This window comes from Salmo salar, chromosome 07 (assembly GCF_965601325.2).
Source record: "Salmo salar chromosome 07, fSalSal1, whole genome shotgun sequence".
NCBI classification, from domain to species: Eukaryota; Metazoa; Chordata; class Actinopteri; order Salmoniformes; family Salmonidae; genus Salmo; species Salmo salar.
Genome location: NC_138297.1, coordinates 26204330 through 26230000, shown reverse-complemented (window position 1 = coordinate 26230000; position 25671 = coordinate 26204330). Strand labels below are relative to the sequence as shown.

The window sequence follows — 25671 nt, the reverse complement described above, 5'->3', positions numbered from 1 at the left end:
GCCCTACAGGACACGGGCTGGTACTCTGTCAACCACAGCCGAGCACAGAGCCTGGTGTGGGGAAAGGGTGAGGGACGGCCTGTCCATTGAGACGGATATAACTGAACCAAACAGATAAGGGGGTTAGAAAGAATATATGTCATTGATAAAGAGTGTAAGAGAGGAATATCGTGTGGTATGAGTGATTCTGTGTGTACCTGATTAATGGCCATAGTGATTTATTGTTTGTATATCTTTCGTAGGTGAGGGAGCAATGTTTGGATTACTGTCCACCTGCCATGACAACTCCTCCTCATTTTTCTGCACGGGCAGGTAGTGTTATTATTTTATTTGAATATCCCACACTTAACCATACAATAAAAAATAAATCCCATTCTCCAACGTTGTCTAAAGCTGTCCAGTTCCTCTACCTCATTCTCTGTTTGACTTGTGTTCTACCATTAGTGGTTTAGGGTGTCATTATCTTCACCGCCACAAGGGGGAGTGCCAGACTGACCCTCACCTGGACGGATGCCGCATTTACAAACCTCTAATGGTGGGTCTTCTGGTCTCGTTCACTTCAGTTTGACCGTTTCCCTGAACTCTGTTCTCCATGACAAAACAGTATTTCAAACACTCTTCCTCAAGCTTCACCTTCTCGCTCTATTTAAACTTCTCCCTCCTCTTCCTTTACTCCTCTCTCTCTGTGTTTTCTTAAGAGTGAGTGCTGGAAAGAGGAGAACGAGAGAGAGACTGAAACAGAGTGGAGTGGAGAGTTGTACCGCATAGACAGCCGATGCTTCTTCTCTAACCTGAGCAGAGAGGTCAGTGTGTGTGTATTTTATGTGGACTCACACCACATATATTTGTGAAAAAGTGTATGAAAGTGACACCTACCCATTTTATTTTATTTTCTCTCCATCTCCTCTTTCTGTCAGAACGTCTCCCTGTCTGTCAGTGACTCCGTGGTGGGGCGTTGTTATAGACACAGGTGTACTGGGCTGAACCGCTATCAGATACTGGTGTCGGGCTCTGACTGGTTGGACTGCCCAGTAGGAAGCACCATTCAGGTAACTTTTGAGCATTCACCGATTTTGCCATTTTGGCCATTAGATTCTACCATGATATGACATTATTTCACATTCATTCATTCATTCATTCATCCAGGTGACAGGATACAAGGGTTTAGTGTTCTGTCCTGACAAGAGGTTGTGTTATTACCCTGACATTGGTCTCTCCATCGACAACCAGGACCCCCACTCTCCAGCTGCCTCTACTACAGGCACAGTGACTACTGAGAAGTGAGTATGGCTGAGTAGGAAGTATTTCAGTATCTTTGGTATGGCACAATATGAACGTGTCATTTTGTTATTTTATCAAGTTTTAAGTGGTCTTTCACTTTCTCAGAGAGCAATACGTCATTTATTTATCAGTATAAATAAAGTGTTTATTTTCTTGTCTTCTCTCCCTCAGCGATCCCCTGTTACATCAGAACACAATCCCTGACCCGAGCCTGACCTTTGACCCTGGCCCTACTTGTGCAGAACCAGGGGTCAGTACAGACTCCACGTTGGCTCCAGTCCTGGGGGTCAGTGCTTCTGTCTGTCTCCTGGCTGCCCTGATGGTGGCCTACAGGAGGTACCGCTCCTCCAGAGTCAGGGTTCATGCTGCCCCTGAGGCCCCCAGTGTTCTGCAGTTGCACTCGACCCAAAGTGAGTCAAATAACTGCTGATGGAAACTGGGTGTCCATTATGGCACAGTCTTGTTCACTGGTATAAATTGTTACTTAATCAAGTAGGTGGTGTTTGTACATTATTTATCAGAGGGGGAAATCGACTATTCATTAAGTGTTGAACAGTACAAATGAAAAAAGTACACTAAAGCAATGAGCAATGCAATGCGATGCTGAGGTATTCTAATTGTCCCCTGGATTTGTTGTTCAACATGGATTTAGCTTTAACACTATGTTAACTTGTAATAACAATGAATTATCCTTTTAAAATGACAAACTTAGATTAGCTAACACAACATGCCATTGGAACACAAGTGATGGTTGCTGATAATGGGCCTCTGTACACCTATGTAGCTATTCCATCAAAAAAATCAGCCATTTCCAGCTACAATAGTCATTTACAACATTAACAATGTCTACACTGTATTTCTGATCAATTTGATGTTATTTTAATGGACAAAAAAAATTGCTTTTCTTTCAAAAACAAGGACAAGAACGGTAGTGTATATATATATTTTCAGGCGGGGTGGGTGGGGTACTCAATCCGGGTCTCAACTAACTGTTGACAGTTAGAATACACAATGTAAAAGTTCAAAATTTGGTTGTGCTTCAGCAAATTTTCTCACTCAATTAACCAGCTAGCAATGTTTTGATTGGTAAGTTAGTCTAGCCACCTATCTAAACTTGTGATAATGGACAAATACTGACCAGGCACGCAGGGCAAAAGCCCAGGGGCCCCCATTGACTTTGTTAGTCACTCTCAGTCAGATATCATTAACATGGCATAAGTCATGGTACATGTGTAGAATTGCAGGAAATTTGCTTTAAAACTGAAAAAATGTCTCTCCCCATGACAAAATGGGTAGAATTGCAGGGAATTAGCTGTAAAGCTGAGAAAAAACAGTGTCTTGCCCCATGGCAATTTTTTAAATAATTTCATGAAATTTGTAAAAGAATTGTACAGACAATTATCTGCCCCATGACAAAGTGTGTAGAGTTGCAGGAAATTCACTTTAAAACATACATTTAATCTCTGCCATAAAGAGGGGGGTCACTAAAATGTTTTGGCGCACTAAAATGTTTTGCTTGCTTAGGGCCCCCAAAAGGCTAAAATGGGCCCTGAGTCAGAGAATGTCAGTTGATAGAAGTTAATCTGCAGTGACTGTGATCGGTTATGCTCAAAGATCAAGATAATACAAATGTTGGACAGTCATGAAATTTGACAATATGCATAGGTGCTAGCCTCTAGGAATCAGTTCAGCAGCACAAAGTATAACAATACACTTTTCAAACACTAGCTAGGAGTAAAATACTTGGGCATCAACAGCATGCATTTTCTTCATACCATGTGACTTCCTGCAAATGGCAGGTGAAAAAGAAAGTGAAATCTAGTTATGTTGGAAAAACACGTACAAGGGATAGTTGAGGGTCAAATCGGCTTCTCTTATTCATATCTCACAGTCCGCCCTGTGTGTATGAGGCAACGACTGATAGACATTGGAGACAGAGAGCAACACGATGACAACCCAGCAGCAGGAGTGTGAGAAGCGCTATGACCCCAAAGACACCACGCTCAAGTTCGTCACTAGACACGATGATATTAGTAAAATGTATCTAAGCCTCTCTTGCTCAACCTTAGTTTATGATTTCAAGTAAAATAGGAATTGCTTAATAGGTAATGGCATTTTGTATGCAGATTTGACAGTATTGATTTGATTGTAGCTTGAATATACAGTAAATGAAATATACAGGTAACTGCCAAAATAACGGAAACTTGAACAAAGTGTTTTAATAGGGCGTTGGGCCACCAGGAGCGGCAAGAACAGCTTTAATACGCCTTGGCATAGATTATGCAAGTGTCGTACTCAATTGGAGGGATGCGACTGTTTTGTTTTGTACACTTTGTACAAAATAATAAAACGCAGAACTACAGGATGTTTCTTAACATAACTCTTTATTAACTAGCTACAACTACCTGTTAGCCTATCTCCAACCACGATCAACTGCCCCTGACCTAACCGTCTGGGTGGTCTTAACCAATCACCGCACAGTATGGTACGGCGGTAAAATGCATCCAATTATAATTCAGTATGTATTCACATATGAATATTACATCCCCCTTCTTTTAAACAAAATACAAATGTTTTACATATTCTAAGCTTTTCTTTTGGATACATGCTCTGTAGTTTGAACTCAAGGTAAGTAACCATTTATATTGCATACTACACCAACTGAATCAACATAGACTCTGAAACAATGATCCAACATACTGTTACTTTTCAAACAAGGGATTCTCAGCAACTCAGCTTCACTGTAGAAATTACATCTTAACATTTCAAACAAATACAATACCAAAGCATGTCAAGTCAACTTTCAATAACAAGTTTACAGTCTGGAACTCTTTTAGGGCAGCGATCCGCCTACACCCTTTGACATTTCATAGGTCAAGGAGAGCTCTGGGCTTGACCTCTCTTCCTGACCTTGTGCGATATGATGTTGAGCATGCTTCTGTGTCAGTCAACAGCTCTTGTGGTGTTGCAGGTAAGTATGGTGTATGTTGTGCTGTGTGTGTGTTTAGTCCATCACATTCTCTTTCAGGGGAACAGTTCATCTCATCAGTGTGTTGTTCTTTTGTGTTCAGTAAGTGACGACGATTGCGGCGGTACACTGCTCCTTCTGCTGTGCGGACGTGATATGAACGTTCAGTGTCAGCTGGCTGGATGACGACTGCTGGTTTCCAGAGGCCATGCTCCTGGATTCTAACTGACTCTCCGTCGATCAGTGGTGGCAGTGGTCTAGCTGACCTGTCGTAGTATCGCTTTTGTTGTTGTTGTCTCTGTGCACGTTTTTCATGCATTTCCTTGTAGCTGACGACCTCAGGTTGCAGCTGCTGGTTGGTGCTGGGAAGGGTTGAGCGAAGTCTGCGGCTCATCAACAGCTGGGCTGGTGATTTGAAATTGTCAACTGGAGTGTTGCGGTATTCAAGGAGACTGAGGTAGGGGTCTCTCTTGTCTGCTTTTGCTTTGTCCATGAGTGATTTAGCAATCTGCACAGATTTTTCAGCAAGGCCATTACTTTGAGGGTAATGTGGGCTTGTGGTGACATGTGTGAACTCCCATGCTTTTGTGAAGGATTCAAACTCATTTGATTTGTAACAGGGCCCATTGTCAGATATTAAAGTCTCTACAATGCCATGCCTGGCAAAGGCTGCTTTCAGCTTGTGTATCACAGCTGCAGATGTGGTGCTGTGAAGCTTGTCGAGTTCGAAGTATCTGCTGTAGTAGTCCACTGTTACGATGTAGTCCTCGTTGTTCCAGGTGAACAGATCGGTTGCCACAACCTGCCAGGGTCGGTCTGGGATACAGTGAGGTAACATTGGCTCTTTGGTGTTTGAGGGGCGTCTTTCAAGACAGATGGTGCATCTACCAACAATGTCCTCTATTTGTTTGCACATTCCAGGCCAAAACAAAATGTCCCGTGCTCTCTGTTTGCACTTTTCCATGCCCATGTGTCCAGCATGGATCTTTGTCAAAATCTCTTCTCTGAGACTGGTAGGAATAATGATTTTCTCTCCTTTGAAAATGATTCCGTTGATCTGTGATAGTTCATCACGATGGTTCCAGAATTCTGAGACGCTCTGAGGGCATTTTCTCCTCTCCTCAGGCCATCCATCCTGTATGACTTCCCTCAGCTGTGTGAGTTGTGAGTCCTTGTCTGTTTCAGCTTGGATCTCCTTCAGTTTCGTGTCACTAACTGGTAAGTTGCTGTACACAGTGTGCACTTGCATGTCCATGCCCTCACTGAGGCTGCTGTCCTTGTAGGTAAGAAACTTCCTGGAGAGTGTGTCTGCGACAGGGATGTCTTTGCCTGGACGGTGAGTGATTGTGAAGTCGTATTTTTGTAGTTGAAGGATCATTCTCTGTAGCCTTGGCGGGGCTGCAGCTAGTGGTTTCCTCATGATTGACTCAAGGGGCTTGTGGTCGGATTCCACAATGACTTGTCGTCCATATACGTACTGATGGAAACGTTTACATCCGAACAGAATGGCATAGAGCTCCTTTTCGATTTGGGCGTAGTTGATTTCACAGTCTGTGAGAGATTTGGAAGCGTAGCCGATGGGCTTTCCTTCTTGCAGTAGCACTGCACCTAGTCCATACTTCGACGCGTCCACTTGGAGTCTGAGCTCTTTGTTTGGGTCGTAGTAGGCAAGGATTGGTCCTGGTTCTCTCGTGATCAAGTCTTTCACATTCTGGAAAGCAATGTCGTGTTGCTTGTCCCAAAGAAACTCACTGGATTGCTTTAGCAGTTGACGCAGGGGTGCATTAGCATTGGAGAGGCTGGGTGCGAACTTGGCTAAGTAGTTGACCATGCCAAGCACTGTTTCCAGCTCTGCACGGTTCTTTGGTGGCTCCATTTCTTTTATGGCTGAGATCTTCTGTGGATCTGGCTTGATTCCATTCGCTGTGAGAAGATGTCCGAAGTAGCTGACCTCTGTAGCGCTGACTGTGCTCTTCTCGGGTTGAGCCGGACTCCTATCTCGCGGGACCTTTGCAGCATCGCGCGGAGGTTTCGGTCGTGCTCCTCTTTGGTTCGACCATAAACAAGGATGTCGTCCACAATTGCCACAACTCCGTCGAGGCCTTCATATACTTCGTCAATCTTTCGCTGAAACTCGTCTTGGGCTGAGATAATCCCAAAAGGCAGGCGACGGAACCTGTAGCGTCCAAACGGTGTGTTGAATGTTGTGAGCTTAGATGACTCTTCTGTGAGCTTGATAGCCCAGTAGCCTGATCTAGCGTCCATGACACTGAAGTAGCGTGCTCCCGCTAGCTTGTGCGTGATACCATCTAGCGTCGGTAAAGGGTAATGGGGCCGTTTGATAGCCTTGTTCAAGTCTCTTGGGTCGAGGCATACTCGGAGCTTGCCTGTGCGTGGTTTCTCCACCACCACTAACGCGTTTACCCAGTCAGTCGGTTCTGTAACCTTGGTGACTATGTCAGATTGCTCCATGCTCTCCAACTCTTTCTTCAGACGGGCACGGAGAGCAAGGGGAATCTCTCTCGGTGGGTAGACCACAGGGGTTGCGTCTGGGTCAAGGTGAATGGTACATTCTCCTGGGAATAATCCTATTCCTGTAAAGACATCAGCAAACTCCTCCAGTACATTTTCTGTCTCTACTGGTGCTGTTACTGATAAAACTAGCTTGATGAGGTCCATGTCTAAACATGCTTTAAGACCTAGCACTGCAGGTGCTCTAGTGTCAACAACGTAAAAGTCCAACATCATGTCACTTTCTTTGTATTTGCATTTGAAAGTGCATGTGCCTTTTACTGGGAGCTGTTCACCACCATAACCAGTCAGTCTGCGCATGGTGGGCTGTAGCTCGCACTCAGATGTCAAGCTGCGGTACTTATTCAGAGGAATAATGTTTACTTGTGCACCAGTGTCTAGTTTGAACTTTAGTTTTGTGCCTTGTGTTCCTATCTCAATGTCAGCAAAGGCTTGCTCTGTCTCTGATATGTGACTTTTCTGTGTCACTGAATCAATAAACAGTTCATCATCATTTGACTCTTTGATTGACATTTCATCTTCACTCACTGTGTGTACTGTTTTTCCACGGTAAGCTCTGCACACTTTTGCAAAGTGATTCCATTTACCACATTTAGTACACTGTTTGCCTTTAGCTGGGCAATTTCCTTGTTCGCCATGCACTTTGTATCCACAATATCCACATGTTTTGGGGCGTTTTGAGTCTGTGTCGCTCTGTTTTGGAGTTATGTCTCTCTCCGTTCTGAAACGCTCTCTCTGGGCACCGGAGGTGTGCTTTGATGTCTGCCTGACTGCGTGCACTGCTTGTTCACGTGATGCGCTCGTGCTGCGGCGCGAAATGGTTTTCATCTGAGCCTGTGCTAGCTCGTGAGATCTGGCTATGTCGATAGCTTTGTCCAGCGTTAGCTCAGACCCAACATTCAAAAGTTTCTCTCTCACTCGCGGTGAGTGTATTCCAAATACAATACGGTCCCTGACCATCTCATCCTTGTTTGCATAATCACAGTCTTTCACAAGCAGACGCAGCTCAGTCACAAACTGTTCAAAAGACTCGCTAGCTCCCTGTACTTTCTCATGGAATTTGTACCTAGCGAAAATTGTATTAGTCTTCGGCACAACATATGCTTCAAAACGATCGTAGTATGTTTTCAGTACCTTTGATTCAGCCTCGGTAAGTGTCCATGTGTTGTAAATATCTCTCCCTTTTTCACCGATCCAGAGGAGCAGGTAGCTACATTTTCCCTCTTCTCCTCTTTCCTTCAGGGGACCCGTGAACATTAGCTCCACATGCTGTTTGTACTTACGCCATGCATCGGGTATGTTTGTAGACTCCCAGTCCATTCGAGGTGAAGGAACTCCAGAAAAATCCATCTTTTAAGACCATTTACTCTGACACCATGTTTTGTTTTGTACACTTTGTACAAAATAATAAAACGCAGAACTACAGGATGTTTCTTAACATAACTCTTTATTAACTAGCTACAACTACCTGTTAGCCTATCTCCAACCACGATCAACTGCCCCTGACCTAACCGTCTGGGTGGTCTTAACCAATCACCGCACAGTATGGTACGGCGGTAAAATGCATCCAATTATAATTCAGTATGTATTCACATATGAATATTACAGCGACCTATGTTCCCTATAAACTGCGCACGTGCGCGGCCGCGCAGCTCACCCCAGGACTGCCAGCGCAGAAGAAATGTCATGCCGCGCAGAGACGCAAGAGATTGGACTTCACTGAGTTCGCCCCATTAGTTTGCTCTATTTACATCAACGTTTTTTCCTGTGATCGAATCAACATCATATCAGCCCCTTTTCAATGCAACAAACCAAAAGAAATCTAACTTTGCAAGATTGAGTCTTTGATTTTGTTGTAGGCAAAGCCAGAGCGCAACGGAGTAGAATTCTATTGGCGGGGGTAGTCCACGAGCGGTCGTTCAATCACCCGCGAATGAATGCACTTTTCAGATCAGTTCAGAGCGCAGTGCCGCGGGTGTCCGCATTTGTTGATAAAGTGTAGATAAATATAGGTCAGCAAGGAGGAGTTATTGCTTCCTTCAAGAGCACAAAACACGTAGGCTACATTTCAAGCTGTTTTTGAAAAGCCAGGCAGGTCAAAAGCGTGTATCTTAATTAAAGGGGCAGTGTTGTATTTTGAGACAGACTTGAATATGCAAATAAGCCAATAGGCAGAGGGGTAGCCTACATTGTCTAATTCTCTGTATGGTAATAATAATTAATTGTATTTTGAAAAGTGGTTTCTTCATCATAAAACACAATACAATGCTATTTATAGTCACCTATTTGGAGGGGCAATTTTAGCATGTAAATCTTGGTGGAGCAAAAAAATGAAAAAGTGGGATGCATGTCAGCAAAGCCACAACACAACACTAAACAATACATTAATTGAGGCCTCCTGAGTGGCGGAGTGGTCTAAGTCACTGCATCGCATTTGCTAGCTGTGCCACTAGAGATCCTGGTTTGAGTCCAGGCTCTGTCGCAGCCAGCCACGACCGGGAGACCCAAGGGGCAGGGCACAATTGGCCAAGCGTTATCCAGGTTAGAGGAGGGTTTGGCTGGCAGGGATTTTCTTGTTCCATCGCGCTCTAGCGACTCCTGTAGTGGGCCGAGCGCAGTGCACGCTGATACAGTCACCAGGTAGGTGTACAGTGTTTCCTCTGACACATTGGTGCGGCTGCCTTCCAGGTTAAGCAGGCATTGTGTCAAGAAGCAGTGCGGCTTGTTTGGGTTGTGTTTCGGAGGACACACGGCTCTCGACCTTCGCCTTTCCCGAGTCCGTACAGGAGTTGCAGCGATAAAACAAGACTGTAACTATCAAATGGATACCATGAAATTGGTAATTAATTGCACTATAACGGTGACAAACGGTACCCACAGACTGTTAGGGCCTACATAAAGTTGTTCCAAAGCAGGCCCAACATCTTACCACTGCTACACCTGGTTATCAGCAGAGCCTTGTCTGGCAGCGAAACAGTTCATTCAGCATCATTTACTGCCTTTAAAAAAACACAGCTGATATGGCTGACTTGCTTAAACAAATGTGGTTTCTAATGACAATTGAGATGTACAAACTATGGCATAAGGGGACGACAAGCGGATAAGAGACAATCCGTAATTTTGATTAAGACATTAATGAGCGTAGTCAATACAACTATTTATTCAGCACTTTTGAAATGTACAGCGACAGAATTCAGAACATGGACCATTCTTACAGTGTTCTCCCTGTACACCAAGTCAGAACCGTAGGATAAATAAACGGGGCATATAAGCAGAAAATGAAAGCTCTTACAATATTCAATGATTACATTTCTCTAAAACAGGTTATAGGCTACATGTGCACCACCAAGTCAGAACAGTAGGCCGAAATTAAGAGGGTTAAATAGACCAAATTATTAGGGGGAGGTACATGGGCTACTGACATCTTACTACACAACATACACTACCGTTGAAAAGTTTGGGGTCACTTAGAAATGTCCTTATTTTTGTAAGAAAAGCACATTTTTTGTCCATTAAAATAACATCAAATTGATCAGAAATACAGTGTAGACATTGTTAATGTTGTAAATTACTATTGTAGATGGAAACGGTTGGTTTTTAATTGAATATCTACATAGGCGTACAGAGGCCCATTATCAGCAACCATCACTCCAATGGCACGTTGTGTTAGCTAATACACGTCTATAATTTTAAAAGGCTAATTGATCATTAGAAAACCCTTTTGCAATTATGTTAACACAGCTGAAAACTGTGCACAACTGAGCAAGAGGACAAGTACATTAGAGTGTCTAGTTTGAGAAACAGATGCCTCACAAGTCCTCAACTGGCAGCTTCATTAAATAGTACCCTCAAAACACCAGTCTCAACGTCAACAGTGAAGAGGCGACTCCGGGATGCTGGCCTTCTAGGCAGAGTTGCAAAGAAAAAGCCATATCTCAGACTGGTCAATAAAAATAAAAGATTAAGATGGGCAAAAGAACACAGACACTGGACAGAGGAACTCTGCCTTGTTTGTATGCGTCTTTATTAACTCAATGACATATATATTTTTATATTGTTTGCAAACTGATATGTGAACACATATTAATGCCAAAATAACATGCAAAATAACAAAACAGGTTGCGTTGTGCCCCACCTGCCCTGAATGACGGGTCGCCACTGCCTATTTGGCCGATGGTGTGACAGACCAAGTAAAATATCATTAGTTAATGTCAAGCTCGTTTTTTTAAAAGTCTCATGCGATGTAGGCCTACATTGAACACCCCATATAGGCTATATCAAAGTAATTCAAAGCTATTTCCAATGTTATGGGATTTGCCACATTGGTTTTGTTGGTAGGCCTACATTACGCTCAAATAGCCATAATAGCTTATTGGCTAAAACATTAAGGGTACAGCCTCAGTGTTCACTGTAAACGCGCCGGAAACTTTGACATTTCCGCTCACAAGACCTAAAATTTGCTCAGTGCCCTAAACAATAATAGGGAACATTGGATGCAACACCATGTTTCCACGAGAAATTCCATAATTTGGTGTTTTGTTGATGGTGGTGGAAAACACTGTCTCAGGGGCCAATCCAAAATCTCCCATAAGTGTTCAATTAGGTTGAGATCTGGTGACTGAACACACACACACACACACACACACACACACACACACACACACACACACACACACACACACACACACACACACACAATTTAAACCACCTATTGTATGCTCCTTTGAGACCTCTCTTTCAAAGTCATGGTAATCAAAATAATGGGCAACTGGGCATTTTTATACATGACCCTAAACATGATGGGATGTTAATTGCTTAAAACTCAGGAACTACACCTTTGTGGAAGCACCTGCTTTCAATATACTTTGTATTCCTCATTTACTCAAGTGCTTCATTTATTTTGGCAGTTACCTACCTGTATGTTGTAAGATGTGCTAAAAGTTTTGGGAAAAATAGGATACAAATTAGAATTTTATTCCAAATGCCAATTTGAACCACTTCTGTAGATATGTGTGTATATATACACACACATAAGTACATATTACGTTTTTGTATTAGCATTCTTCCATATTGACACAACCTCTATGATATTTACCAGGAGCCCAGTTTATAGATGATCACAGGGCAGATCTTATTCAGAGGGTCAGTCCGGTAGAGCCCATTGCAGATGTCATGCTCTCACAGGGACTGATCCATCCAGAGGTTAATTCTAACATCCTGGCTGCCAGAACCAGCCAGGACAAAATGAGGGCGCTATACGAAGCCATGTCCACTCAACCCCAGAAGGAGGCACTCTACAACATCCTGGTGAAGGACTATTCTTGGGTCACTCAGGAAATCCGTAAGTATCACAAGCTGTATCGGCTCTGTCAGCTACCACTAAGCCATCAGGTACCGTTATCTCTCTGCATACAGTATGCACACCAGACCTGGTTAGAAAACAGTTGCATTTTGTAGTTTATTTGAAAATACCAACCTTTCAAATACTCAAAGTTGTCGAATATAGAGAATCAACTAAAGGCAATTATTTCCTTTGATAATCAAATAAAGGTCTCAGAAAATCAAATAATATTTGAAAGTATATTGAATACATCTCAGAAAAAATAAAAATAATATTAAGGTATTTAAGTGATTTGAAAACAAAAGTCATTTATTTGGTGGCTGCCAAATGCTGTATTTGATGAAGAACGAAAAACTACAACAATTAGTTGAATTAGTCTAAATATATGATCATTAGCACATGGTTTGGAGGGCTTTAAGATATTAATCTTTAAAACATTACTTTGTGATTACTACAATAGCAACGTTGTTGTTGCAGAGGACTTTAGAAACCTGGGTCCTGTGTAGGAGAATGGAAATGTACAGAATGTTCAAACATACATGTATTGTGTAGATCTAATATGATCCACTGCCAGATGGATTGGAATTCAAACTCTTAAAAAGGTAGTCACTTTCTAAGATCTGTATTCAAATAGTTTTAAAATTAGTAATTTCTGGGTCACCTCCAAAGTAATTATTTGTTACTTTCCCAAAATAGTTACTTTCCACAAAGCATATTTAAAACTATAGTTATCTCAGGTCTGCTTGACAGTGTACGAACCAGTTGAGCTATACAAAAGGAGCCAATTCGATAGCACCATTGATGACATTTTAAGCTAGCTGTGGAGTGAGTTTACTGCACATTCTTATCTCCGTCAAAGATGGTGGATAAATGAAGATGTCCCACTCAGGCCGTTTACCAGTGAAGAATGGGGGTGGCTCTCCCTTTGACACCAATGCATTAGCAGCTGGGTCTGGTCTGCATAGTTCATTCACTTTATATAAAACAGCGAGTGGGATGTCTCGCTTCCTCTTCAGTCTATGTCTCCGTTACACAATAGCTCCTTTATGATCCATGTAGATCAGGGATGGGCAACTGGCAGCCCATGGGACTGTGGACCAATATATACACACATGCTGGACCAGTCAAAAGTTTGAACACACCTACTCATTCCAGGGTTTATCTTTATTTTACCATTTTTTTACATTGTAGAATAATAGTGAAGACATCAAAACTATGAAATAACACACATAGAATCATGTAGTAACCAAAAAAGTGTTAATCAAATCAAAATATATTTTATATTTGCCTTGATGACAGCTTTGCACACTCTTGTCATTCCTGTGGCGGTCCTCATGAGAGCCAGTTTCATCATCGCGCTTGATGGTTTTTGCGACTGCACTTGACGAAACTTTCAAAGTTCTTGACATTTTCCGGATTGACTGACCTTCATGTCTTAAAGTAATGATGGACTGTCATTTCTCTTTGCTTATTTGAGCTGTTCTTGCCATAATATGGACTTGGTCGTTAACCAAATAGGGCTATCTTCTGTATACCCCCCTACCTTGTCACAACACAACTGATTGGCTTAAACACATTAAGAAGGAAAGAAATTCCACAAATTAACTTTTAACAAGGCACACCTGTTAATTGAAATGCATTCCAGGTGACTACCTCATGAAGCTATTTGAGAGAATGCCAAGAGTGTTCACAGCTGTCATCAAGGCAAAGGGTGGCTACTTTGAAGAATCTCAAACATAAAATATATTTTGATTTGTTGAACACTTTTTTGGTTACTACATGATTCCATATGTGTTATTTCATAGTTTTGATATCTTCACTATTAAAAATAAAGAAAAACACTTGAATGAGTAGGTGTGTCCAAACTTATATATATATATATATATATATATATATATAAGCAACATTGTTTTTAGATTGGTAAGTTAGCTGGCCGCTAGACTATCTAAACTTGTATAAGCATGGTTGAATTACTGACTGAGGTGGAGCCCATTGATCAGCTGTTATCATATTAAAAACTGTAAACATTTGCCTCCACCCTATGGCAAAATGTGTAGAATTGCAGGAAATTAGCTGTAAAACTGAAAATGTTTCTCTCTGCCCCATGGCAAAATGAATAGAATTGCATGAAATGAATTGGCATGAATCATGCGCACTGATATGAAAATATAGATATATTTATACTTTTCGTATTCCTATTTAGTATTGAAGCATTTCACTTAACACAACAATGCAACATGTGCAAACCTGACAATTCAGCCCGATGATTGAATCACTCTAACGAGGTATGTGTCGCCAGGTGTAGCCTAAACTGTTTGGTATCTGATAACCAGGTCAATACAATATGGCTTGACTGACTCGTCAAATGTGACAGGTACTCTGATGTTAAAATTATAAAATCATTTAGTGTTCAGGTAGTCTAAACTTTGTAGTAATCATGGCTGAAATACCGACTGGGCACACCTGGCATGCACCTAGGGGCCCTGATTTCCGGGGCCCCCAATGATATTGTTAGTCACTCACAGTCAGATGATTTCATATGACCACGGCGCAAGTCATGTGGAATTGCACGAAATTTGCTTTAAAACTGCAAATTTTTCTCCCCACCCCATGGCAAAATGTGTAGAATTGCAGGACATTTTTTTTTTAACTGCACATTTATCTCCCCTGCCAAAGAGAGGGCCTTTAAAATGTTTTGCCTCACTTAGGGCCCCCAAAAGGCTAGGCCCGGCCCTGGATAGAGGGAACAGAACCTAATGTACTGTATCAAGATCTATAAAAATGGAACTGCACATATACTGTAAACATTGAATCACCGGGAAAAACATCACTATTACAATGTATTAAACTGTTTGGTATCAGATAACATGGAGTAGTCATTGTATGAGTAAGGCAGTCATTTGAAGTGCATTAGTTTCTCAAATATGGTGTGTTTTTTCTATTAAAACAGATAGAATGAGGATATTGCCGCTGGGAAAAACTTGTGCTGGGAGGAGTGCATCAGGAAACACAATCCTTGGTGAGAGATATTCCTTCTGAGTCTAACTTCTCTGTTACACACGTAAAACAGAAATTAAAATGGCAAAGTTCAGCCAGAAGATGCATCCAGGGCTAAGTTAGAGTCAGAGTTCATTACAAACATTTCAAATGAATAAATGAGAAGTAGGTGAGTGTCAAATTATAATTGTCAGTAGAATTGTAAGTGTGTAGAAACAGCTTTGTATGGCCTGCCTGTATGTATGCATGCATATATATATATACAGTATATATATCATTATTTAATGAAAGAAATTTAAATTGTGGGATAATAATAATAATCGTAGCAGGTAATGTCTGTAAGAAAATGTTTCTTTTGGGGGGTAGCGGCCATGGGGGGCACGTAAACAGCATTTTAAACGAGCACCCAAGTTGCTAAGTCTGCTCCTGCATTTATATTTGTATATTTTTATAGTGGAAGGACCGAGACAGGAGCGAATGGCAATCAGCATGGGCCATACAGAGGAGATGAACAATACCGGAGCGCTGCAGCTGAAACAGAATGTTGTCGAGCGAGTACCAGAGAGACCATCAAGGAAGTCAGGTAAGCAGGTAGAACTATACGCAGAATTGAACACACATACTTACTAGGCAACGTCAAGAAATCAATGATGATAGACTATATTAAAGCTACAATTAGAAATGAAACGTAGAATTGCTTGGCAATATAAAAACAACAGCGAAATACCTGAGGAGTTCAGGTAGGCAGGTAGAACTGTAGAATGCAGAGTACAATACACTGGGCAATATCAAGATATCAATGTATGAAAAAATGAAAGGCGACAAATAACGTGCATTTTCAAGTAGTATAAGCATTACAAAGTCAACATAAGCCTGTTAGCATTCCCATAGACTTAACATGGCGGGTTAGCTACTCAGCATTGTGGTATAACAGAAAATATTTCGATCCTGACCTAATGTTATGTTCATAAAAACATCTCAGCACTATTTCTGTCTTTTGTCATTGATTTTCTGTGTCTAACAAGATTGCCCCTTCAAGCAATGAATCTCTGTCAAAGCAAACACAGAGTTCCTGTCCGACTACATTGCAGACGTTGTATTGCATCAAGTAATGGTTGCATACCACATCATCGACTGTGTAGTCGGGCATCAGATGGATATATCAGATGATGTGGTTAGCTGATATGTTTAAAACCCATCCAGGCGTTGTAAAATCTGGAATGCTTCACTATTGTAGTCAGGCAGGGCCTCAGAGACCCCTGATGATAAGTCTCAAAGAAAAAAAAATCTACACGAATTCAATATGTTTATGACCATGACTTGCAAAATATACATAAATGCCCTTGAATGTAATTTAGTCTAAACCTTGATTCGTGAATTAATAACGTTTGTTTTGATCACATTCAGCAACATTCCACGTTAGAGTGAATGGACTGAGAGGGGAGATAATGGAAATCGACGTGGGCCATTCAGAGGAGGAGATGAACAATACCACAGTGCTGCAGCTGAAACAGAAAATTTCCCAGAGACTACCAGGCTGGGACATAGGTAGGCAGGTTGAACTCTACAATACAGAATTAGAACAAACATACTGGGCAATGTACATAATGATATTTATGGAATTTGATGGTTTATCACTAGGGAAACAAGGGAACTCCCGACATTGTGATAAACAGTTCATAATAACATTTATAGCAATGTGTGTACCACCTTATTAACGACAACTGTACGCTGAACTCTCACCTCTTTATGCAGATACCCTGACGATGAAATACACATACAAGACTCTGGAAGACTCACGCTTGCTCTCCTGTTATGGAATCCAGGACAAGTCTCTCATTCATCTAGTGCTTGATAAATATAGAAAATAGAGTGTCTTCACCAGTCACATCATCCCACTACACTACACTCAAAGAAATGCTGGGTTGTTTAGTTGATCCTGGGTTGCAGGCGTTGGGTTGGGTTGTTTTCTTTAAAAACTGCTGGGTTATTGATGCTGGGTGCTGGATTATTGATGCTGGGTGCTGGGTTATTGATGCTGGGTGCTGGATTATTGATGCTGGGTGCTGGATTATTGATGCTGGGTGCTGGATTATTGATGCTGGGTGTATTGGTGTATGAGTTCCCTTAAACCATTGTTGGGATACAATAAGGTGGTATACCTTATTATAATATGTAATAATTCATCCAATGTGTAAAATGCAAATAAAATAAAGGACAATTTGAATTTGCGGTATGTAAACTTGTTATGATCAAATGGGATGACATTCACTCTCACAGTGTGGCCAATAAGATCTAGCTGAATGCCACACCCCTAAAAAGCGACCCCTTTTGAAAAAAACCTTACATTCAAAATGACCCAGCTGCTTTGTCAACCCAACATGAGAGTTAAAAATACCCAACTGATGGTTAAATTAACCCTTGTTTGGGTAATCCAAGACACCCAATTTGTTGGATTAGCCATGCAACTCAACTGGGTGTGATTTGTCCTTAATTTTTACCCAGCGCTGGGTTACCAAATACCCCAAATTGTGTTGTTTTTAACACCAATTTTTTGGTTCTCAAACTCTGGTTCATAGGATGTTGCTAGCTGGTCCCTGAGATGGTTAATGGACACTCATTTAGTCAGTTCTACAGTGCTAGTTTAATGTAGGCCGTCTCACAAGGAAGAAAAATCACGTTGAGAAACACTGCACAACCCTGCCTCACGATGGTGTATATGGTCAGGGTAAGAATGTATTTGATTTAGGTCACCTGTCAAAGAGACTGTTGAAAATAGGCCCTGTTGTTAATAAGGTCTGCTTTATACTTACAGTGGCTTGACTTATTCCATAGTTTGTTGTGTTACAGCCTAAATTCAAAATGTATAAAAAATATATATAATCTCTCACCCAACTACTGTCACATCCTGACCAGCAGAGGGAGTAATTGTATTATAATTTGGTCAGGACGTGGCAGAAGGGTATTTGTTTTGTATGGTTGGGGTTGTGTGTGTTATTTAAGGGGTGTTTGGTTTATGTAGTCTGGGGTTTGAGTATATGTTCTAGTGTTGGTTTTCTATGGTTTTCTAGTCTGTCTATTTCTGTGTGGTTTGTGTGGCTCCCGATCAGGAACAGCTGTACGTCGTTGTTCCTGATTGGGAGTCATATATTAGATGCTTGTTTTCACCTGGGGATTTTGTGGGTAGTTGTCTTTTGCACTGCTAGTGTTCTTAGCCTGTGAAACTGTCGTCTGTCGTTCTTTTGTTTAGTTGTTTTTGAGGTTCTCTTTATTTAATAAATTATAAAGATGAGCATCCACATTCCCGCTGCGTTTTGGTCATCGCTACACAACGACACCCGTGACAACTACACACAATAACCCGTAATGACAAAGGGAAAACATGTTTTTAGAAATGTTTGCACATTTATTTAGAATGGAAACAGATATCACAATTAACTCCTGTAATTGCATGAGTCAAACTGATATTCAAATCAATACATATGTCACGCCAGCGCCGGCTCTTCCCCCCTGGCGCTCGAGGGCGCCAGGCTGCCCTGCATTACGCACTCCTGCCACCATCATTTACGCACACCTGCCTTCCCTCGTCATGCGCATCAGCGATATTGGACTCACCTGGACTCACTCAATCTCCTGTTTATTACCTCCCCTATATTTGTCAGTTCCCCAGCTCTGTCCCCCGCTGCTGCATTGTTTGTCGTCTGTCTTTGTGTTTCCCAGTTCTGACGCTGTTCCTGTCCTGTTGCATGTCCGTTCCTAATTAAATGTCAACTCCCCGTACCTGCTTCTATTCTCCAGCGTCATTCCTTACAGAATGCAGCAGCCAACACAGGCTGCCCTGCATTAAGCACTCACTCAAACCTCTCGAGCCATCATTTACGCACACCTGCCTTCCCCTGTCTTTAGTAATATTTTATACATCCTTCACTTGGTCTTTACTATGGTCTGCTCTTCATGTTTATCCCCGTGGAGTGTGTCAAACCTTTATACTGATGTAAATGCTTGTGATTCAGGTATCTACTGTTTCAAAGAAATCACATGATTTAACAGAGGGGGAAATTCAACTTCAGAGCCACTTTCTCTCCTCAGTACAGACCGACTGTGACTGCTGTCCTGGGGGTCACTGCTGCTGTGTGTCTCCTGGCTGCCCTGATGGTAGCCTACAGGGCAACATTTTTATCCAGATCAAAATGATCCCTTGTTGTCTCAGTCCTGTTTCTCCATTCAAATTTGTTCCTCAATCTAAGACAGAAAATATTCAGACCAAATGTCATGGGATCATACTGTATAACATGAACTTTGTAGCATAGCATTAGAAAGGTATACAATATTTAAGTGTCACTCTGCAATGATACAATAATTGACAATACAAAATACAGATTTTAAAAACCACATTGTTGACCACTAAAATAGAATTTGAGAGGAAATAGCACATGAGGTGATATGTTAGAGATTTGTTTCCATTTTGTCTTAAAACTACATCCAAAAATGAGGGACCACATTTAACACAACACAGGGTAATTTTGATCTGGATTTAAAAACCTGGGCCAATGAGGTACCACTCATCCAGAGTCAGGGTGCATGCTGCCCCTGAGGCCCCCGGGTTTCTGCAGTTGCACTCAACCCTATGTGATTAAAAATAATACTGATGGTAAACTAGGTGACCATAATAGCACAGTCTTTGATTTAATGCAGCAGGAAATCAACTATTCATTAAGTTGAACTGAGCAATTAGCAAAGCTTAGCAAAGCTCAGGTTTTCTATGATCGTTCCCTTGATTTGTTTTTCATAAGATTTCACTTTCTCTGCCATTATGATCTGACGTGCCTTTTGTAATATTCAACCTTATTAATATCCTTCTCTTGATATTTATTATATTTTTACCCTGGAGGATAAGACCTTAAAACTTTGCACTGGTGTTATGCTGCATTAATGATTAGGAAACTCAAACATTTCTGTCTTAAACTCGTTGTAGGAAGATGTGTCGCATTCAAGACAGCTCGGAACTTGAATACTCTAACATTTCGGACTTGGAAACTCGTTGTAGGAATATGAGATCCAAGTTTCCCACTTAGAAAATATCAAAATCAATCAATTAGAAGCTCTACGCAAACAACTTAGGCAAATCTGAACTCAGAGGTTCCGAGTTTCCAAGTTGTCTTGAATGTGGCAATAATACCTGAGTTGCCCACTTGGAAAGTATCAGAATCAACCAATAGGAAGCTATACGCAAATAACTTACACATTCATTTTAACTTGGAGGTTCTGAGTTTTCCGAATTGTTATGAATGCAGCATTAAATAATTATCTAATCAGTTACCTAGTGTTTGCAAGAAGTCACACAATCTAACACAAGCCCGCAGTGACCTGCAGTTGCACTTTCCCCAATGTGATTCGAAGGACTGCTGATGAAAACTGGGAATCCATTATTGGTTTCTCACATTTATTGTTCGAAATTATTTGATACATGTTCAGTAATTGTTGAAAATGTCCAACACATGGAGCACAGGTAGACTGTGCATTTGACAATGTACTATTTCACCAAATATATTATTTGTTTCTAGGGATTAGGGAACTTGTTTATTTCAATACTGTATGCAAATGTGTTCCTTAATTTTTATTTGATTTATTTAACTAGGCATGTCAGTTAAGAACAAATTCTTATTTACAATGACGTCCTACCCCAGCCAAACCCGGACAACATTGGGCCAATTGTGCGCTGCCCTATGGGACTCTCAATCACAGCCAGATGTGATACAGCCTGGATTCAAACCAGGGACTGTAGTGACACCTCTTGCACTAAGATGCAGTGCCTTAGACTGCTGCGCCACTTGGGAGCCTATTTCCTTGAAGCAAGGAAATAGATTGCGAATGAATGAAATTTGATGTCAGATCTCGGTTTCTCTGTGATAAGTCCAGAAGATCAATCCTCACCCAGAGTTCAATTTGATTATATATCAAGTTAGGCTAGTCTGAGCAGATGACTTCTTATTACTAACATTCTTGAATTGACTAGAAGTATGAAACATGAAAAAACATGAAAACCTGTCTAACTGTCATTGTGGATACTGTAATTTCTCCATACAAGTCACTGTTTTGAGAACAACATGGTTTGGTGGAATGTCATCAGTTAACATATTCATAGGCTAGGCATGAAAGGGAATCCATTAAAGGGTTTCTAAAGTTTTTAGAACTGGGGTGGATGATTCAAACAGAATCGGTGATCAGGCCTACCACTGTTGTGACGTTTGCAAACTTAATGATGGTGTTGGAGTCGTGCTTGGCCATGCAGTCGTGGGTGAACAGGGAGTACAGGAGGGGACTGAGCACGCACCCCTGGGGGGCTCCAGTGCTCCTTCCTTCCTCATGGAGCTTTTTGAAGGTGAGTTGAATATTCAATGTGATGTTTGTATATAGATATATATCCATTATTTAAGAATGATATGTATTAATTGTTTTCATTGACGTATGTTTTTTTTGAAGTGAAGTCTATTTATCCATTGAGCAGTAGCCATTGTTTTTATTCATACTGTTTGCAAGCAATAGCTTCTGCTCTCTTAGGTTCTATTTGATCCTCTTATTATATCAAAATCTCTCAGACTAGAAACTATGATTAGAAACTATGAACTACTATGAAGCCATGTCTGTGTGTGTGAGTGATGATCTATTATTTAATCGGGTAATATTTCTCTCTCTCTCTCTACCATCTCTCTCAATGTAACCAGCGTAACAAATGTTTAGCAACGTCTCAATGTTTTGCAACAGTTATGAAAGAAGCCACCCTGGTGATTATCTGACCCTGTTGGTCATCTACGAACGTTGGAACATCTTGAATAACAATAAGGTGCACATGTACTCTTAAATGTCCACTCAGCACAGCCCTCGGAGCATGGTTCCTCTCTAGTTTTAATCCTAGGTTTATGACTCCTAGGGAGTGTTTCCTAGATGCTGTGCTTCGGCATATGCATTGATGGGTCTTACATTTTTAAACTGGGTATCTGCAAAACACTTTGTGACAACTGCTGATGCAAAAAGGGGTTTTAAGAAATACATTTGGTTGATTGACAGATTTGTATTATTTAAAAAAATAATATAACAATATTATTATTATCACAATCTTTATTATTATTATTATGTTACAGGTGAGACATACCCAGAAATGTCAACGTCTTGTCAAGTGCTCAAATCTGCACAACAGCCCCATATAATCACGTAGAGTAGCTCCAACTTACAAGAATGTGTTTACAAGGAAGTGATGAAAATAGTTTATGAGCGCTAATTCAAACATACAATGTTTGAAACATACAAAATTTGATACAATTACAGATTAAAATTTGTTGTTACAAAATCACTTCTCATTGTGTACATTTCAAGGTTTCACAAACATAAAACAACTATCTAGTTAATGTTTCTCAAACTAACACAACGTTGAGTTTCCTATTTACTAAAGAGCAATCATTAAGACGAAACACAAGAAGTTGTAATATAATCTGTATTATATACTTTTGGATTATTAAAATTTAAATAAAAAATAAAAAAGGAATACTAAAATAGCCAATGTATCATCATGTCATATACAGTTGAAGTCGGAAGTTTACATACACCTTAGCCAAATACGTTTAAACTCAGTTTTTCACAATTCCTGACGTTTAATCCTAGTAAAAATTCCCTGTTTTAGGTCAGTTAAGATCATCACTTTATTTTAAGAATGTGAAATGTCAGAATAATAGTAGAGAGAATGACTAATTTCAGATTTTATTTCTTTCATCACATTCCCAGTGGGTGAGAAGTTTACATACACTCAATTAGTATTTGGTAGCATTGCCTTTAAATTGTTAAACTTGAGTCAGATATTTCTGGTAGCCTTCCACAAGCTTCCCACAATAAATTGGGTGAATTTTGACCCATTCCTCCTGACCCGAGCTGGTGTAACTGAGTCAGGTTTGTAGGCCTCTTTGCTCACACACGCTTTTTCAGACCTGCCCACAAATTTTCTATAGGATTGAGGTCAGGGCTTTGTGATGGCCACTCCAATACCTTGACTTTGTTGTCTTTAAGCCTTTTTGCCACAAATTTGGAAGTATGCTTGGGGTCATTGTCCATTTGGAAGACCCATTTGCGACCAAGCTTTAACTTCCTGACTGATGTTTTGAGATGTTGCTTCAATATATCCACATCATTTTCCTTCCTCATTATGCCATCTATTTTGTGAAGTGCACCAGTCCCTCCTACAGCAAAGCACCCCCACAACATGATGCTGCCACCCCCATGCTTCACGTTTGGGATGGTGTTCTTCGGCTTGTAAGCATCCCCCTTTTTCCTCCAAACATAACAATGGTCATTATGGCCAAACAGTTCTATTTTTGTTTCATCAGACCAGAGGACATTTCTCCAAAAAGTACGATCTTTGTCCCCATGGGCAGTTGCAAACTGTAGTCTGGCATTTTTAATGGCGGTTTTGGAGCAGTGGCTTCTTCCTTGCTGAGCGGTCTTTCAGGTTATGTCTATATAGAACTTGTTTTACTGTGGATATAGATACTTTTGTACCTTTTTCCTCCAGCATCTTCACAAGGTCCTTTGCTGTTCTTCTGGGATTGATTTGCACTTTTCAAACCAAAGTACGGTCATCTCTAGGAGATAGAACGCGTCTCCTTCCTGAGCGTTATGACGGCTTCGTGGTCCCATGGTGTTTATACTTGCGTACTATTGTTTGTACAGATGAACGTGGTACCTTCAGACGTTGGAAATTTCTCCCAAGGATGAACCAGACTTGTGGAGGTCTACAATTTTTTTTCTGAGGTCTTGGCTGATTTCTTTTGATTTTCCCATGATGTCAAGTAAAGAGGCACTGAGTTTGAAGGTAGGCCTTGAAATACATCCACAGGTACACCTCCAATTGACTCAAATGATGTCAATTAGCCTATCAGAAGCTTCTAAAGCCATGACATCATTTTCTGGAGTTTTACAAGCAGGTTTAAAGGCACAGTCAACTTAGTGTCATGACGTTGCCCTCTTTGGGTACAGCGAGCACAGTTGAAACCCCCTCCCTCTGCACCAGGCCTTTTCTATGCACCATCCCCCGACCTCTATACTTCTGACACAAGGCTGTGTGAAGGCAGCCATAAATTCCGAAGGAGAATATCCTGCCTCATGGCCACAGTATGGAGAGAGAGGGGTTTCATAGAGAGACAAAGGAATTCTTCCACCTCACAGGACAGGGGGAACCGAACAACATTTATGTTCTGGAGAAGGTATAAAAGATCGGTGAAGAATCCAGCTACGAACTGGTCCGTTTGGTTACAATGTTGTGAAACTCATGAGAGACAATATAGCCATATTACCATAATAATGTTTATATAATAGCCTCAGCTATGGGACTTACATCTAAATGGTTGTATCAACTGAATGAATAAGGATAAACCTATTTGGAATATGTTGAGATGCTATGTACTGATGTTAATGTGAGATAATTGTATTTCTGTTCAAAGCTTAACTAAGTCACCGGCACGCCCCCAGGGACACAGACAGGACAAGGCGTCATGTGACAGCCTTTTCTACGTTCAGTATATGATCCCCCACCCAGGGTTTCTTTCTGAAGACCAGCTTACCTCGAGAAGAGAGGGCCAAGGTTTGACCATGCATTCCTCTACTGAACTTTAACCATACCACGTGGTTAAACTATCGATACAGAATAATAACAAGTCTTTGATATTAATTACTAGTCTGCAGCTAGGGATTCGGTATCATTGAACGCGAAGACCGACGAAACATCCATTCTATAACGACATTAATGAATGTCGCTTTGAAAGATCCATCTAACCAAGAGAGAGAGAGAGAGAGGATGAAACTCTCCAACAAAGATCACGACGACACACTGAGCTTAATATATATATTGATTGCAATTGTTTCCGAATGAGTGAGCATTCATGTGCAAAGGATTAGCATATCAATTGTTAATATTTATCAACTCTGTAGTGTCTTCTCCGCTGCCCCCACCCCCCTTGTTTGTTTAACAAGCCGCCATGCCGGTTTAGCCCACTAGGGCACATTCCTCTACCATTGCTTTGTAACGATACCTACTGTTTTGTATGCTTTCTGTGAATTACTTAGTTTAGTAAATAATGATTTTAAGACAATTGATATATGGATGACTTAGTGAAGACTGGGTTCATGCAGATAACAACAATTTACGACGTTTGGAATGAGACTGACGCGAGGTAAACTAACACATCTTTAATGAGGAGACAAATCGATCAGATATTATAATATCTGGAAGTTATATTCGGGAAATTATAACTTTGTAATCTGAATATTTTCCTTGGTGCCCCGACCTTCTAGTTAATTACAGTTACATGATTAATCAGTTTAATCACGTAATAATAAATACAGAGAGTTATTTGATAAAAACATGTCTTCAGAGTTAATGATGCCAAAGACACGACATTAGTGTATGTAAACTTCTGACCCACTGGAATTGTGCTACAGTGAATTATAAGTGAAATAATCTGTCTGTAAACAATTGTTTAAAAAAATTACTTGTGTTACGCACAAA

At 40.9% G+C, this 25671-nt stretch overlaps 2 protein-coding genes across 3 annotated transcripts in view; both read left to right on the top strand.

The window, feature by feature from the left end:
- cirop (ciliated left-right organizer metallopeptidase) overlaps positions 1 to 1773 on the top strand; it is a 3716-nt gene extending 1943 nt beyond the window's left edge. The window contains exons 4-10 of the mRNA XM_082977283.1: positions 1 to 67; positions 243 to 312; positions 445 to 535; positions 699 to 803; positions 918 to 1049; positions 1147 to 1280; positions 1453 to 1773. The exon at positions 1 to 67 is cut by the window's left edge and continues 117 nt beyond it. Coding sequence (XP_082833409.1) covers positions 1 to 67; positions 243 to 312; positions 445 to 535; positions 699 to 803; positions 918 to 1049; positions 1147 to 1280; positions 1453 to 1711 — 858 coding nt within the window. The 3' untranslated portion in view covers positions 1712 to 1773. The remainder of the gene's footprint in view (positions 68 to 242; positions 313 to 444; positions 536 to 698; positions 804 to 917; positions 1050 to 1146; positions 1281 to 1452) is intronic.
- Positions 1774 to 2689: 916 nt separating this feature from the next.
- LOC106608843 (uncharacterized) lies at positions 2690 to 17350 on the top strand. 2 transcript variants are annotated; one of them, XM_082977484.1, is made up of 6 exons: positions 2690 to 3251; positions 11966 to 12122; positions 15073 to 15141; positions 15574 to 15702; positions 16527 to 16667; positions 16875 to 17350. In XM_082977484.1, exons 2-6 carry the CDS (start codon positions 12026 to 12028, stop codon positions 16988 to 16990), a joined length of 552 nt encoding a protein of 183 aa, XP_082833610.1. In that variant the 5' UTR covers positions 2690 to 3251; positions 11966 to 12025; the 3' UTR covers positions 16991 to 17350. The 2 variants fall into 2 exon arrangements, with proteins under 2 accessions (XP_082833610.1, XP_045577712.2); XM_045721756.2 differs by having other exon boundaries at positions 2692 to 3251; positions 11880 to 12122.
- The last annotated feature ends 8321 nt before the right edge of the window (positions 17351 to 25671 follow it).